The sequence below is a fragment of the Peromyscus maniculatus genome, chromosome 4 (genome assembly GCF_049852395.1).
Source record: "Peromyscus maniculatus bairdii isolate BWxNUB_F1_BW_parent chromosome 4, HU_Pman_BW_mat_3.1, whole genome shotgun sequence".
In the NCBI taxonomy this organism is placed as follows: Eukaryota; Metazoa; Chordata; class Mammalia; order Rodentia; family Cricetidae; genus Peromyscus; species Peromyscus maniculatus.
The window spans coordinates 154,666,681-154,681,611 of NC_134855.1; the positions used below are offsets into that span (position 1 = coordinate 154,666,681).

General features: G+C 48.8%; 2 protein-coding genes across 5 annotated transcripts; both read right to left on the reverse strand.

Moving 5' to 3' along the window:
* Window positions 1-43: 43 nt before the first annotated feature.
* On the reverse strand, window positions 44-3,148 carry Atp5f1e (ATP synthase F1 subunit epsilon). Its single transcript, XM_006976030.4, has 3 exons — window positions 2,989-3,148; window positions 1,491-1,617; window positions 44-192 (listed from the first exon to the last, which is right to left on the reverse strand). The coding sequence occupies exons 1-2, from the start codon at window positions 3,018-3,020 to the stop codon at window positions 1,494-1,496; spliced, it is 156 nt and encodes a 51-aa protein (XP_006976092.1). The 5' UTR covers window positions 3,021-3,148; the 3' UTR covers window positions 44-192; window positions 1,491-1,493.
* On the reverse strand, window positions 1,586-12,641 carry Prelid3b (PRELI domain containing 3B). Of its 4 annotated transcripts, none has more exons than XR_013050987.1 (7): window positions 12,480-12,641; window positions 8,455-8,623; window positions 7,426-7,515; window positions 6,413-6,483; window positions 6,208-6,310; window positions 4,883-5,094; window positions 1,586-2,379 (listed from the first exon to the last, which is right to left on the reverse strand). XR_013050987.1 is itself a non-coding variant. In XM_006976031.4 (6 exons), the coding sequence occupies exons 1-6, from the start codon at window positions 12,509-12,511 to the stop codon at window positions 4,972-4,974; spliced, it is 588 nt and encodes a 195-aa protein (XP_006976093.3). In that variant the 5' UTR covers window positions 12,512-12,641; the 3' UTR covers window positions 4,311-4,971. The 4 variants fall into 4 exon arrangements, 2 of the variants coding, with proteins under 2 accessions (XP_006976093.3, XP_076427437.1); XR_013050986.1 differs by lacking the exon at window positions 12,480-12,641 and adding an exon at window positions 11,966-12,115; XM_006976031.4 differs by lacking the exon at window positions 1,586-2,379 and having other exon boundaries at window positions 4,311-5,094.
* Window positions 12,642-14,931: the final 2,290 nt, after the last annotated feature.

Here is a 14,931-nt window from a genome sequence, read left to right on the forward strand (position 1 = left end):
ATTCCTATTTAAAAAAAAAATACAACAGAAACAAAACCCAGCAGAGAGTAAACCATGTCAATTTATTGGCATAGTCAATTTATCAACAAGGGCAGTTTTGTCCCCAGGAAGTGAGGTTGATTTCAATCTGCTATAACAGGTACCCACATGTCTTCACCTTGACGATTCAGCAGTTCATGCTTCAGTCAGGGCCTAGGCAGAAAAGAGAAAATGCAACAGTTGCTAGTCTGCAGTGCCTTCTTCACATCCACCATCAACGAGAGAGCCTGCATGCGCAGCCTGCAGCACAACAGTGGCAGCAATGGTACGGGCTGCCACAGGCACACGGCCCGCCACAGGCACACCCGAGTCAATCGCTTCTACTGGGACAGCTCTGTCCTACGGCCTCCTGCCCTCATGCTGGCAGACATTAAGATAGGGGCCACACTTTGTTTTCAGGAGCCACACAAGCCTCTCTGACCCCGAGGCTCCCACAGTCATAGGAGTCAGCCACAGACGGCACAATGTGACTGCAGGTGAGATGTTATCAGCTCCCCGTGGAGAAGGAACAGCCCAACATAAACGAAGTTTTACGGCTCCAAATTCTCAGACGAGACAGACCCAAGAAAGGGGCTCAATTTAACACATGCACTCCCTGGTTACAATAAAATATTTGTAATTCAAGATGAAAATGAAAAGTGCTTAGGGGAGAGAGTTTCAATCAGGCACACCGCTCACAGCACAGGCTTTGGAGCATGAATGTCACGGGCTGGGCTGCTGCGGGGCTGACACATTTCAAAAGCAAAAGCAAATGAAATCTAAGAACATCTCTCCCAAAACTTGCCTTGCTTATCTTTGAAATAACAATGTAAATAAAGTAGCTGGGAGATCAAATCGGTCTGGAGAACCAGTCTGAACTCCTCGACTGTGCAGAACCACTTCGGCATGGCAGATGACTGCACCTTCACATTCCCAACACCTCTGCACAGGTAAAATGAGCCAGGCTCTCTGAAAGCATAAGGAACTCAGCAGAACAGGGCTCATCCAGGGCGAGCAGCCCTTCCTGTTTAATGAAACGGCAAGACCCTGCTTGCAGGTGTGCCCGTATGTTCAGGAAGAAGGGATGTGTGAGGGCAGCAGCAGCCATGGGGGAAGGAGCATGCAGAGAACAGCCATTTCTCAGTCTCCTGACCCATTACATAACTCCAACAGCAATTACAATTATTTGATTTTGTGCAGATAGATGAACCAGGTTTAATTAAAATAAGGTGGTTCTCTATCCGAGGATTGCTAACTGCACCGAAAATCAATGTGCCAATTATTCTGCTTGTCAGGGCTGCACAGGGACTCTTTCATCATGTCAGGAGACGTCTAAGACCTGTGCACTCCAAATCATTGCTGAGTAACCCATGTCCAAAGCCGCCAACTGGGAGGCCGAGTCTCAAACTAAAGTGAGTTTTGGTAAGCTCTCAAAACTTGAAGAGGCGACCCCTGACAAAGCAGGGACTCACCGGCTACTCCTTCTTCACTTTCACGATCTTTACGCTGCTGCCGGAAGTCTTCTCAGCGTTGGCTTTGAACTCAGTCTTCAGGGCATCCCTCACTGCTTTTGCACAGATCTGGGAGAACCGGATGTAGCTAGCAGAGTGAGAGAGGATACAAGGCTTATTACCAACAGCTAGACGGAGGTGTCATTATGTGTGGTCTCTTGGATTTCTTCCCATACTCTTAGTTTTGGCTGGTTACTCACTATGGCAAAATTGGATTGAGAACTGGGAAATACCAAAAATAATCTATACAAAGGAGACAATCAGAAATGTGCCCCCAGATTAGCTGGTATTTGACTTGGAGATCCTAAGTTTTCTTCTTGGCACTGTATCTTTTCATATTAATTTAAAATGAAGGATTTTTTTTTTTTTAAATCCCACATAGTAGGAAACAGAGCAAAATGTGAATAGCTCTCACATGAATGTTTCCCCAGCTCATTTCTGTATTTAGTTTTACTTACATTATTCTTACAGCATATATGCTGTAATTTATATATATATATATATATGAAAGAAAACTTTTGAATTAAAACAGTGCTTTTTATGGTCAATTATCTAAAGGCATTCTTGAAAATATTAGATTTTGTCTCTTGTCTGTCACTGAAAATACCTCCTAATCAAGGTGTCCTAGCTGAACTGAAAGTTCTCAGAGAACGTCAACCAGCAAACGGCAAACAGGCAGCTCCCGTGTGACAGACAGACTTCGTCTGTCAACACCTTTCTCTTCCAAAATAGTACTTTTCACTTTTCACACTTTCTGCAATCAGGGACGGGTGGTGGCTGTGTCTCCTGCTTTGGGATTTATTTGAGGGGCTCAGGAGCCAAGGGCTTAACCTTCCCCTTCCTTGTGCACCTGCAAAGCAACAGAATAAAAGTAACACCTGGCCTGCAGGGGGCTGGGAGGCGGAAGGCGAGGGGTGCAGGTGTATGGACGCCATGGGCGCTGGCTGTCCATGTGGTACTACCACCGGCCTACCATCTTTCCGCTCTACAAAACTTGCTCGACTCTGGCGGGGCCCTGAGAATGACTTTCTGCAAGGAGACCATCAAGGTGTATGCACTTCCTGGAGCAGGGAGACCCAGTGGCACACCTGGCCCACGGCTCCCATCACAGACGGTGGGCGCTAACACGGGCTGCTCCCCAGTTTGGGGGCTTTCACTTCTCTTCACGACTGGGGAAGGTCACTGTGGTCACTGTGCCCCTCCTTCTGTGCAGGTGAGGGAGACTCAGGTCGGCGTGGCCGGCCCCGGGGTGCTGCGCACGCGGCCTTCACGGCGACCACGCAGGCACCGCAGGCTTCCTCCCCCGAGGAGCCGCGACCTCAGTTTGGGGCCCGTGACCCCGTGACCCCGCGGCATGCCTTGTCCACGGCGACGCCATCTTGGCGGGCGTCCGCGTGGCTCGGCCGTCGCGCCGGCCTGCTGTGGCGGGCCGGGCCTCCCCGACGCTGCCCGGGCCTACCTGAGTCCAGCCTGCCGCCAGTACGCCACCATGGTGTCGCGAGCGGGGCGCGTCGGGCCGAGCCGCCGGGTCGCTTCAGAGTCGCCTCAGCCGGGACCGGCCGCAGGAAGGTCAGGCCGCTTGAATAGCGGAAGGGGTGGGGCGCGGACCCGCCAGTCACTGCCTCACCCCGCCCTTCTCAGGGTCGGGAGCCAATAGGGGCACCGGGCGCGTCCGCCCATTGGCCGAGCGGCCTCCGGAAACCGCGGCCGCACGGACAGCTGGGAAAGCGAGGCCGCTGCGTCCCGGTCACCTTCCCAGGTGTAGTGGAGAGGGCGGGGCCTCTCGAGCCCGCGGTCAGAGAGCCCAAGAGAGTCTGCAGGTCAGGGCCTAAGGGGCAGGGCGGTGGCCTCCCCAACTTCGCTGGCTGTGCATTTGTATTCAGACAGCCATTTAAGACGGAACTGTACTGCAAACTGAAGTTGTATATAATTTTAAACTGAAGTTTAAATAAAAAATCATTAGGGTATCAGATCCTTTCCAGAGCAGGTGTGACTCATAGAAACCACACCAGATTCTTTGTCCAACACTAACATTTAGTAGTGTTCTGCTTAGCTGGAATGTTATTCCACTTGTCAAAACTAGCTTCATTTAATTCATTATATTTAACCTGCTTTTATAAATGTCCAAAGAATTCTTAAGCTAAGCAACCTTTTAAAGTAGGAGGACAAGAATTTTAAAGCCATTTAAAAGTCTCTGTGGTTTTGCATGCGTATTAACTAGTCTCTCTAGGAAAACTAAGAAGCCCGTCCCATAAAAGTCAAAAGGCAGCCACCCCTGACAGACAGTAGGCATCAGCGCCAACACCAGCCCAACCCAGATCGACAACCTGAGCCTTTTTTACAGCCATCCTCTCTCTGGCAACCCAAACCAGCATCAGTCTCCAGGTGTCCCTCAGGCCACTGTGTTCCCCCACCCCTTCTGTCTCACCCAACACCCTGGTGTTAAAAGTACTGCTGATCTAGGTGACAGTGATCTAGGTGACATTTGAGTCTCAAATGATGGACAGCTCTTGCGTAAAAAAGATGTTTTGTGGTCATAATTACCCCCCAAAGTAATTATATTCAAATAACCTGACATATCATGTCTTAGCAATTACAAAACCATGATTTTGACATGTGGCAATTTATAAGTTAAGTAAATGTGAGATGCTAAGAGATGTGCACAGCTGCTCTTTTGTCTCAGGCTTCTCTTGAAGAGTGATGCCACACTCAGGTAATGACTTTATTTTCTCAGTTAACACAACCAGCCCGCAGTACAGCATGCAAATCACCAAGTACAAATTCAAGAAGGGAATGCCTTTACTAAGTCACAAAACTTTGGCAAATCAATACAGTACCCGTTAATACAATAAAAGACCATTTTTGCTGGAGTCAGAGATTACCTTAGTGATAATTTTCACTCCAAAAATATCATTTAAATCCAAATCCAAACACTGGTTTCCAACAGGGCAAGTTATTTTATACAAATTAATGTCATTTGAAATGATACAATTTCTCTTTTTAAAGGGAGTTCCTCATGCAGGTGGCTCTAGTTCACCGCATCAGTCTTAATATAGACGCCAGGGCAGCTGGACTGTGTTCTAGTTGGTCCGCAGCCAGGTAGTTTTCCAGTACCTAAAAGGCTCTCAGATTCTCCCTAAGGAGACTCGATCAACATGGATTTCTTCTAAGTCCTTAAACAACAACAAACCCGTTAACTGTTCACATGGACACAAGACTCTCCTCCAGTCAGTTCCCTCAAGCCCTCCCACCACAGACGATCACTTTAATTTAGAAGCTCTCCATCTTTTGATCAAAAGTCACAGCCTTACCCCAGCTCATTAAAAAAAAAAAAAAAAAAAAAAAAGATCTACCTAAAATAGCGGTATCTTTTAAATAACATAAATATGATGTCAGCCTGAAGAGTCCTGGGGGCCCTGTAGCTGCACACCAATTTCCACTGTCATTTTTCTACCAACGCTGCTGCGGCCGCCATTGGTGTCCTTATGCTTCCTCTTGCTGATGCTGTCAATTCTTCAATTTCGGCGTTCAGTTTGTGTATCACCCATTCCATTGCTTCTCGGCCCTTAGGAAGTGCAGGAATTCATTGTTATAAGAGCAAAGGTATATGAAACAAAGATGGCAAGCAGGATGAGGGGGGGCTACAGGTTAAACCTCAAGGACAGATCTCTGGCCCTTGCTTTCTTTTTCTTTTCAGTTATTATTTACCAGATACCAAAGGCCTTGAGCAATTGGCTTAATCCAGAAGCCAAATTTTATTTTGTATGCAGAAGATGTTCTAGAAGAATGTCAAGGTTGGATGGCAGGATGTCTCAATGGCTGTGTGATTGGAGTGGCCAAGCCCTTTTCTTTGGATCAACACTGCAGATCACTCATGCACACACCCCCGATCTGGCCCTTGACCCTGCCCCCACTAGCCCTCTTCCTTCCCGAGGCTCTACAGTTTCTTGAGGAATGAAGCGAGAGCACTTCAGGCTTCCCGCTGAAGGCCTTTGCACGTGCAGCTCCCCCACCCCAATGTTCTTCCTGGATGCTGCTCGCACCGCCTCCCTCCCTCCCTCTCAGCACCGGGCAGAAACACCAATTATCAGACACTCATTAAGCACTCCCGCCTGCCTTTACTTTTCCTTTCCTAGCGGAGTGCTGTGTGATTAGTGCTGCCTTCCTGAGTCCTCTGGTGGCAGAGCACATCTGTTTTGCTGCCTGCATATTGAGCGTGCCTTGACAGAATGATTTGATGAAACATGTCAAAGAAACAATGTGTTGGGCATCTTCCCCTAAACTTATTGTTTTAACAAGGGGGTCATTCCAATGGAGTAACAAGTGGGGGGGGGGGCTCACTATTTTATGTACAAGATACACATGTGGCACGTGTATCAGATAATTTCATGATGGTGGTCAGAAGTAAAAACGTCTAAAACTGATGGGCATCACAGACTACTGCCGAGGACCAGCACTTCCAGCAGACACAGCACTGTTCACATGCAAGCATGTCTACAGTAGGCCAGGCCTGGGCTCATCTCGATGCTGGTGTGTCGACAGACGTGTGCTGGACTCCAGAGCCCACACAAACACTGCCTAACGTTCTGCCTCTCCCTCCAGAGCGGGCAGTCAGCTGCTTGACAGGCAGTGAGCCTGGGGTGAGGAGCACCGAGGAGAGGGTGCCTGGCCCACTTACTTTGTTAGCGTTGGAGGATATGGTGCTTGCCATGAGTCCTTCAAGGTAGCTGCTGAGGCTGACCCCTTTCACGGTGATGATGGCTTCCTGGGTCAGGACAGTTCTAGCAAAACAACCCACAGCTTTAGATGACTCGTGGTTGATTTTCAAAGAGTAAGACACAAGAGCGCTTCACTGAGTCAGACCACCACCCCGCCTTACTCACTTCTCTGGGTCCTGGGGGTGCGGCCTGTATGTGAGCCTCTCATCTACAGAGACCATATTTGTAAATGAGATCTACAGGGGAGAAAAAAGTCAGGACACTTTGGAAACCAAGATTAGAAAGATTTCTAAAATCAACATACAACTCTAAATCTTATTTACTAAATGCACACACAAATAAACCCTTAAAATAAACCATCTTGGCATTACTAGGAAACTATAATTTAAATTTCACTATTTAAATTTATACTTAAATTTCATCAAACTTTTATTTGGACAGGGAGGTGGCTCTACAGGTGAAGAAAAGTGTTTCCCCTAAGCCTGATGACTTGAGCTCTATCTATCCCCTAGTAGGAGAGAGCTGACTCCCATGGCAAGCTGTCCTGACCTTCACATGGTTTCCTGAGCATGCCCCTCCCCTATACTCTAAATGTAAAAAAAGAAAATGAATTTAGGAAGTTTAGGGCTAGGGTGTATACAGTACCTCCCCTCCTTTATTATTATTTATTTATTTTTAACTTTGGGATACTAGGGGATTGGACTTCGGGCCATCAACATGCTAGGAAAGTGCCCTAGCCTTTAAAATAAATAAGCTGAATGGTGGTGGTGAAGCCTTTAATCCCAGCACTCCAGAGGCAGAGGCAGGTGGATCTCTGAGTTCAAGGCCAGCTTGGTCTATAGAGCTAGTTCCAGGACAGCCAGGGCTACACAGAGAAACCCTGTCTCGAAAAACAAAACAAAACAAAACAAAAACTATATATATAATATATATTATATATATAATTATTAAAGGAGCCTTTCTTTATATTGCCCCAAATAGCCCTGAATGCAATCTGTAGTCATGCTGGCTTTGAATTTGTGATTCTCCTGCCTCAGCCGTCAAAGCAGCTGGACTACAGGCATATACTACTATGTCCAGCCAGACACTGCCTTTTGATAGCATATACTCATGTATATATTTCATTTGTCATCTTAGGTCAAAGAGTGAAGAATTAAAACAAAGAAGGCAGGACTCACGTTAGTGGACTTGAGCTCCATCGTCTTTCTTACCGGGTCAACTACAGAATGCTCTTGCACGTACGTTTTTGTTCTTGCGGCACCAATAAGCTACAGGCAACACAACAGTTAGTAACCAGAGTTTCCAGTCAAGCACATCCATCTTTCACTTTAAGGTACAGATGTGTTAATTATGCTGAACCAAAACCTATTGGAGCTAACAGGGACTTGCACACAGAGGAAGCCAAGACTGCCATATGCCCTACTTAATGACTTCACCAGAGGCAATCAGTAACCAGCTCGCTGATACTGTGATGTTATACTCGCCATGGTGTGATGCTGACGCAGGGAAGGGGACATCTGGAAGCCAGAAGACCCCGGGAAGCACCCTGTCTGGCAAGAATTCCACATCAGCCAGTGTCTCAAGCAGCCCAGGGAGAAGCCCTGCCCCACCCCGATTGGCTAGATAAGAAAGTAGGCCTCACAGCTGAAGGGGGTACATCCACAACAAGTACCCCTCCATGGGTGCGTTCCAAGCCCACCCTCCTCTGCTGTGGTGGAAAGCAGGCTCCTTCCTCTTCTGAATAGAGACCCAATACAGAAGCCTGGATCCAAGCGTCACCAGTGTATCACACCAACTGGCATTCTCGTTTGTCACTGGCTCACCAAAGCTTGATGGTTTGTCATAAAAACAGAACTACTTTTACATGAGAGAAAGGACCAGACCATGGCCTAAACGTTGAACAGCAAGCCAAACACAATTCTTGTCCCTTAATGTACACAACCTACAAGGGCCTAATGTCACCTAATAGCTAGGACCCAACCATTGTAAATTCCATGACAGGCCTTAGACTGGAGCAAAAGCAGGAAAAGATGTGACCCTTCTCCACTGAGCCAGCCTCCTACAGCCATGGTACCTTTAGGAGGACTGAACAGTATTTCTAATTCACCACACATTCCTAACTCCTTTATTAGAATGTAATTTCAACATGGCATCTGAATGGAATATGGTAGAAGGTTCCAGCACGTTCCCAGGCAGGGCATACTTACGGACTTCACAATGGAAGGCAGGCCCCACTCTGTGCTGAGGAGTCTATGGCTGTGCAGCTTTCCAGAGGGATCAACATGTCTGTCTAACACGTCAACGCCAACCACGCTTGGGTTCATGGGGTTTGGGTATTTCTGCATTGCAGCTGTGGTGACCATTTCCCATGGGTGGCTGCAGACAAACCAGAAATGGCCGATGAGGTAAGCCATTCTTCTACCATAGCGAGGTGTGCTTTAGAACGGCAGCAAGTTATGCTGGGAAGTAACTTTTGGAGACACTGAGCGATGATGATTTTTCAATGTGTACAGACTTTAGTGTGTCCAGAACACAGACTGTACGGCACACCAGATGCCTAAGAAGCAAACCCTTAGAGAGGCATGCCTCTCACTCAGTCCTTCCTTAATCTCTCCTACCTACCACTATCCACAGGTAAGAAGAATTAACAACCTAGAAAAAATGTATTAAAAGATGATGTTTAATCTTGTGTCTGACCACAGTTCTGTTGTGGGACATTATTTTAAGGTTTATCACTTTGGTTTATGTTGTATTTAACTCTGTGAAGCTGTGTTACTGTGCTCGTCTAAGACATCCGATGGTCTAATAAAGAAGTGGCCAATAGCAAGGCAGGAAAAGGACAGGCAGGGCTGGCAGGCAGAGAGAATGTATAGAGGGAGGAATCTGGGAGAAGGAGGAGCCAGAGAAGGGGAGGACACCAGGGGCCAGCCACCCAGCGACACAACTAGCAAGCAAGCCCCGGAGTAAGAGTAAGATTTATGGAAGTCAGAGAACAGGAAAAGCCCAGAGTCAAAATGTAGACGGGATAATTTAAGATAAGGAAAGTGGCTAGAAACTATGCCAAGCTAAGGCCAGGCATTCATAATTAAGAATAAGCCTCCATGTGTGACTTATTTGGGAGCTGGGTGATGGGACCCCAAAAGAGAGAAAAAAAAAAAAAAACCCACCAAAAAACACCAACCAACCAACCAAACAAAAAACCCCATCATACCATCGATTTATGATTAAGCATTTTCTGTTTTGTTTTGTTTTTCTTTTTAAAACGGGATTTCTTTGTGTAGTCCTGGCTGTCCTGGAACTAGCTCTGTAGCCCAGGCTGTCCTCGAACTCAGAGATCCACCTGCCTCTGCCTTCCAAGTGCTGGGACTAAAGGTGTGGGCCACTGCCACCCAGCTGATTAAACATTTTCTTTATCAATATAAGTAGCACTGCCCGTTGTCATTATCTTTCCTCCATATCTGGCTTCAGTTCTGAAAAGGCCACTCACTAGGAAGTGCCAAGGCTGTAATGACTTCGCATAAGCACCTGCCCATCACTCCAGTGGCTGAGAACTTGTAGCTGCTTTACTTTCTTGAAAAAGGCCACAAACCTATTCCAAATGTGCCACACTCACACCTGCCTTCTGGGCATAAAAGGCACTCACTTTTCAGGAAGCCCAGAAGAACCCAGTCAGTTCCAAAGCTGACTGGTCCATCTGTAGTCTGACCCCACCCCTTTCTATACTATTTATCTGTGCCCTTGCTCTCTGGAGATGGATTTCAAGCTACACCCTCGGCCACAAACCACATTGCTCTTGTTAATCTAAAAGCAGAGCAGGTGGGCATTAATCCATTTCAGTTTTCTGGAGAACCAGGCTGACAACTACACCTTGTCAACAGAAGAACACCTCAACCCCATTCATTTTCCAGAACCATAGACAACCAGTGACATGGGTTTTAATGTTTTCATTTGGTCAAGAATATCCTATAAATAAGCCTTAATTTCTATTTCATCTCAAGCCCCATTCCAGCCAATGCAGGTCCGCTTCATAAATCGAAGCAGCCCCCAATGGCAGTGATTTGGGCAAGCCCTGACTGTCACGGACACACGGCTCTCCAGGCCAACTTAAACAGCACCGTTGACCTAACTCAAACCTCACCAAGGGCACACACCATGATCACTAGTGTTCCAGCAATGAGTTTTAGCTTTATTAGTAAAAACATGACTATGTGAAAAAGACCCCGGCAGACATTCACAGAGCACCAGAATCCTGGCCACAGCTGGCTGACCTGTCCCATCTCACCCCTGTAAATGGGAACACTGTTAACTGACAGAGGTGGCAACAGTTATTTTGGACTCTTATAAAAGCTGTGCTGGGACATACTGTTCACACAGATGCTGGAAGACTCAACAAGCGACTCCACACTGAGTGCTAATAATATGCCACGCCTCAGAAGTGCCCGAAAAGTCCAAGATGTGTGGATGAAGAATGACTCGGGGTTCTGCTTGAGAGCAACCTTCTCAACATGGAACCATGGAAATGGACAGACATCAGGACTGCACCTCAGGAGGTGAAGTCAGAGGCTCGGGGCTCCTGTGTTTGCCATTCTGTTTGCGAGACTCCACCTGCTAAGCAGTCTGGGCTGCTAGGCACATACCATGCAGTTCTATGTTCAGGCTAGTCTCAGACTCATGGCAATTCTCCTGCCTCAGGCTCTGAAATGTTAGGGTTATAGGCATGCAGCACATCCTGCTTGAGATATAGGGGTGCCATAAGTGTGTGTGGGCTGGGCCCTTGATTGGGTGGCTCGGCTATCTGGAGAGAAAGCAGTGCTGGGTCTCTCCCAGGGTACTGACAGCATTAATTTGCAGATCTATCTTCTAGGAGACAGGCACTGGGGTGACAAAAAAAGACTAAGATCACGCATGAAGATTAAGACAGGAAGGCCGAGGACCAAATTTCATGGAACACACACACTGGTAGAAAGGTGAGGAAAAGGTTCAAGGGCAGAGGAGTGGAGAGAGGAGACAGGCTGAGGGAAGAGCGCTGAGGACTGAAAGGGAGGAACCAGTTCTGCACATGGGACTTGTTGTCAGCAACTCTAAAGCATTCAGATCCAGAAGAGGACAGGGGTGTAGAATCCCTTCTGAAACAGACCATCAAAGGCTGTGACCAGGTTAAAAAGCACTCCAAGGACTACAGCCCTATGGCCCCACAGTCCCAAAAGTGTTGATTCCCTTTTGGTTCCAGTATTCTGTCCTTATGGGGCACAGGACACTATCCACTATGGAAAAATGTTCACAACTTCTTTTAAAATTGCCCTCAATTTTAAAAGTATTGGCCTGCCGAGATTAAAACACACCACAAAGCTATACTATTAAAACAGTGTGGCAACGAAGGCGCCCAGATCATCTGGAAGTGAATTCAAATGTTAAGTCAACGATAATTATAAGGTGACATTTTACAATAGAGAACAATGGGTCAGTTAACCAAGGAATGCTGGAACAAGGGGTTGGCGAAGGGGTAAGGCCCCGTGGTATCTTGTAACTGTGAACCTGGGTAGTGTAATTCCCGACACACCACAGTCTCTGGTCCTGTTTTCCATTACAAGTTCAGAGAACCCTAAAGGTATGACTGGGTGTGACGGCAGAGATGGCTATTTGCTCAACTGTCATGGCTCATGGAACGGGAAACCAAGGTCACAAATGATCTGGAAGCGCAAGCCCTGGTCTCCGGACCTCTGGCTGCCTCTCGGGCTGACTGTCACCAAGGTTGGCATCACGGTGGCATTGACTGAGTTCATCAGGAAGGAGAACGTCCACCTGGATGGACGGCTGCCTGGATGGCCGTGGGAGGTCCATGAAATGGGGGGCCTCAATCAGGCCACCCCGGCCACCCCGGGTTCAACTGGGATACCCCAGGCCGCCGTGAACCCGTCGGGGTTCCGTCAGGCCACTCCAGGCTACCACGAGGCAGTCGGAGCTCAGAGCACCCTCGGCCACCATAAGGCCGTCGGGGCCCAGTGCTCTGCGACCCCTGCCGGGAGTCACTTCCGGGTCAGGCCCGACGGCCCGCTCCTGTCTTCCGCCAGTGGCGGGGGGCCCCCGCCCGGGGTCACGGAGGCCCTAGCTCGGCTTGGGGTCGTGACCTTGGCGGTCCCCGGGTCCGGGGCTCAGCCCCGCTTGTTCCGTCACCCCCGATGCCAGGAAGCTCCCCGACGGCGCCGGAAGCGGTAGCCGCGCCCGCACTCACTCAAAGACGTGCTCCGAAGTCCAGATCTTCATGGTGCCAGCCGCCGGCCCGGTGTCCCGCGGCGTCCCGGGACGATGAGGCACAGAAGTTCACCGGCCCCGCCCCGTCCCGGCCGGCCGGCCTCGCAGCGCGCAGGCGCCGTCGGGCCCAGCGCGAGGGCGCCCGGAAGTGCTGTCCCGCGGCCCAGCCGAGCCGGTTAGGCCCCGCCCCTCGGCACAGCCAGGCCCCGCCCCTCGCGCGCGGCACAACTAAGCCCAGCCTCCGTGAGGGCTCAGTGCGCCGGCGCAGAGCTGGAGAGCTCGGAGGCCGGCGGGCGGGCGCCGTCCTGCGCATGCGCGGACCTTGGCGGCGGGATGTTTTGCGTTTGGCGGGTTCCTGAAACATGTCAAGTCTTCTCTTTGGACGTGGCCAATCCTGGCGGCGTTCACCAGAGCACACTTTCGTGATGTTGTCTTAGAGAGTTCGTCCCACCTTTTACTTAAAGCTAAACGATTGTGGGTCGCAGTCAGCGCTGTGCCTATTCATTCTCCTTGCCAGCCCCAGGGGTCGTGACCCTTGGTGGGACAGGTTGCCCATCCACCATGCAGGGACCACTGTCCCGCCACGGGAGCAGTCCGAGCATGGAGGCCTAGACAGGGCTGGAGCAGGGGCCACCGGCCCAGGCAAATTACTCTAGGGTCATAGGTCATCCCCAGCACCATACCTCATTGATGCCCACGCCCTCCTGTGCATCCACAACTTCCTGTTACATATTTCTTAGCAATTACCACTGTGAGATCATCGTGTTTATCTGCTTAACTCCCACCAGAAGTCAGCCCCAGAATGCCAGCTCTGGCCTGTCTCCAGGATGGCCCTCGGCGCCTCTGGATAACAGAGGTTCAAAGGTTATTGAAAAATGCAATAATTATTTGAGTAATGAATTAGTTAAGCCATCTCGTTTATCTGCTTGACTTCTAGTCTGTAGGCACCTGAGGGTGAGGCTCTTGCTAGGCTCGTTCAGTGATTTCCTCCCTGTACCTACCTAATAATTACGGATGACATTCGTGAGTGAATGACTAAGTGAGGGGGCAGGAGCGGATGGCATGTGGTTCTATTCAGAGATTCACCGGGTAAGGTGGACGAACTGGCTTGGGTTTTAGGTATAGCTTCCCACCTCTGCTCATCCTGTTCCCCCCATCATGTGCCTCCCAACTGAGCAATTTGCTATTTGAAATGATGGTTGGAGGGAAATCTTGGTACTTAAGGAGCTCCTTCGAATTAACTGTTTCATTTTTGTCCCTAGTTTGTTCAATTGTTAAAAACAAATAAAAGGTTCATTTAGGAGGGCAGATCATTCTTTTTTAATAGCCAACGCCATTTAAATAAAAACAAAACAAAACAAAAATTACATTAGATGGGGAGGAAATAATATGGTTGGCAGCTGCTAAGTGCAATTGGTGGTACCTGGGCTTTTTTTTTTTTTTTTAAGATTCAGTCCCTTGAGTGGTTTCTTGGGGAGGTGATGCTTCAAGGGCTGCTGAGAGTGGCTCAGCCGTGATTAAGATGTGTGGATGTGTGAAGTTACCGTTGCTGGATGTTACTGGCTCCGGAACCATCAGTACAGAACAGTGTCCCTGATGCCCTGGAGCTTTGTGAAGCTATTCTCCAGAAAGCAGTCCTATCTTTTCCTTCCTTCCTTCCTTCCTTCCTTCCTTCCTTCCTTCCTTCCTTCCTTCCTTCCTTCCTTCCTTCCTTCCTTCCTCCCTCCCTCCCTCCCTCCCTCCCTCCCTTCCAAAGGAATGTTATTTTGTCCCATAGTTCAAGATTTTTATTTGTCAAAGTCATACTAGAAAAATGACTTCTTTTCCACTGCACTCCTAAACACCACTGTACCCGTCTACTGATTTTGCTTCCTACATCTGGAGTGATGGGGATGGAGGTCTGAGGCCCAAGGGTCTTTTCTGTGTCTCCCTGTGGTAAAAATGCTGGCAACTTTTTGGAGTTTGGAGAACAAGAGCTTCTGTCACTACATCCTAGAGACCTACTAAGAGGCTCACTGAGGGAGCAAAGGAAGGTGTTTAGACCCCTAAGCACTATATTATTGATGTACTTCTTACTGAAAGAAAAGTCACTAGTAGGTCATTAACTTGATTTGAAATGAAGTGTTTGGCTCCTGTGAGTCTGGCCCAGGGATGACACCGGTCCCCAATCCCTTTGGTGGGATACCCTGCCCAGGCTGTGGCTGGGAGGAAGAATGCAGATGTCATTCCCAGTTGTTAGGAGCTTCATAGCTGTAGTTTGGGGAGCCAACTACAAGTCAAGAGAAAACTAGGTGTCTGGAGAGAAAGCTCTGCACTGGGAGCAGTAACCTCAGGCCCTACTGAGATTGGGAAGGGGGGCACCAGACGTTGGCTTTCGAGAGGTTTGTGCAAGCACTGGTGTTAGTGGATCTCAGGGACAAGCACTGGTGTTA

Excerpts from the sequence above, each read along its gene's own strand:
- Prelid3b (XM_076571322.1), bottom strand. The coding sequence starts at position 12,030 with ATGAACTCAGTCAATGCCACCGTGATGCCAACCTTGGTGACAGTCAGC. Across the intron at positions 7,516-8,454 it reads TGCCTTCCATTGTGAAGTCC|CTTATTGGTGCCGCAAGAAC; the intron begins GTAAGTATGCCC and ends TGTTGCCTGTAG. Across the intron at positions 6,484-7,425 it reads TGGAGCTCAAGTCCACTAAC|ATCTCATTTACAAATATGGT; the intron begins GTGAGTCCTGCC and ends TCTCCCCTGTAG.
- Atp5f1e (XM_006976030.4), bottom strand. The coding sequence starts at position 3,020 with ATGGTGGCGTACTGGCGGCAGGCTGGACTCAG. Across the intron at positions 1,618-2,988 it reads TGGCGGCAGGCTGGACTCAG|CTACATCCGGTTCTCCCAGA; the intron begins GTAGGCCCGGGC and ends TCACTCTGCTAG.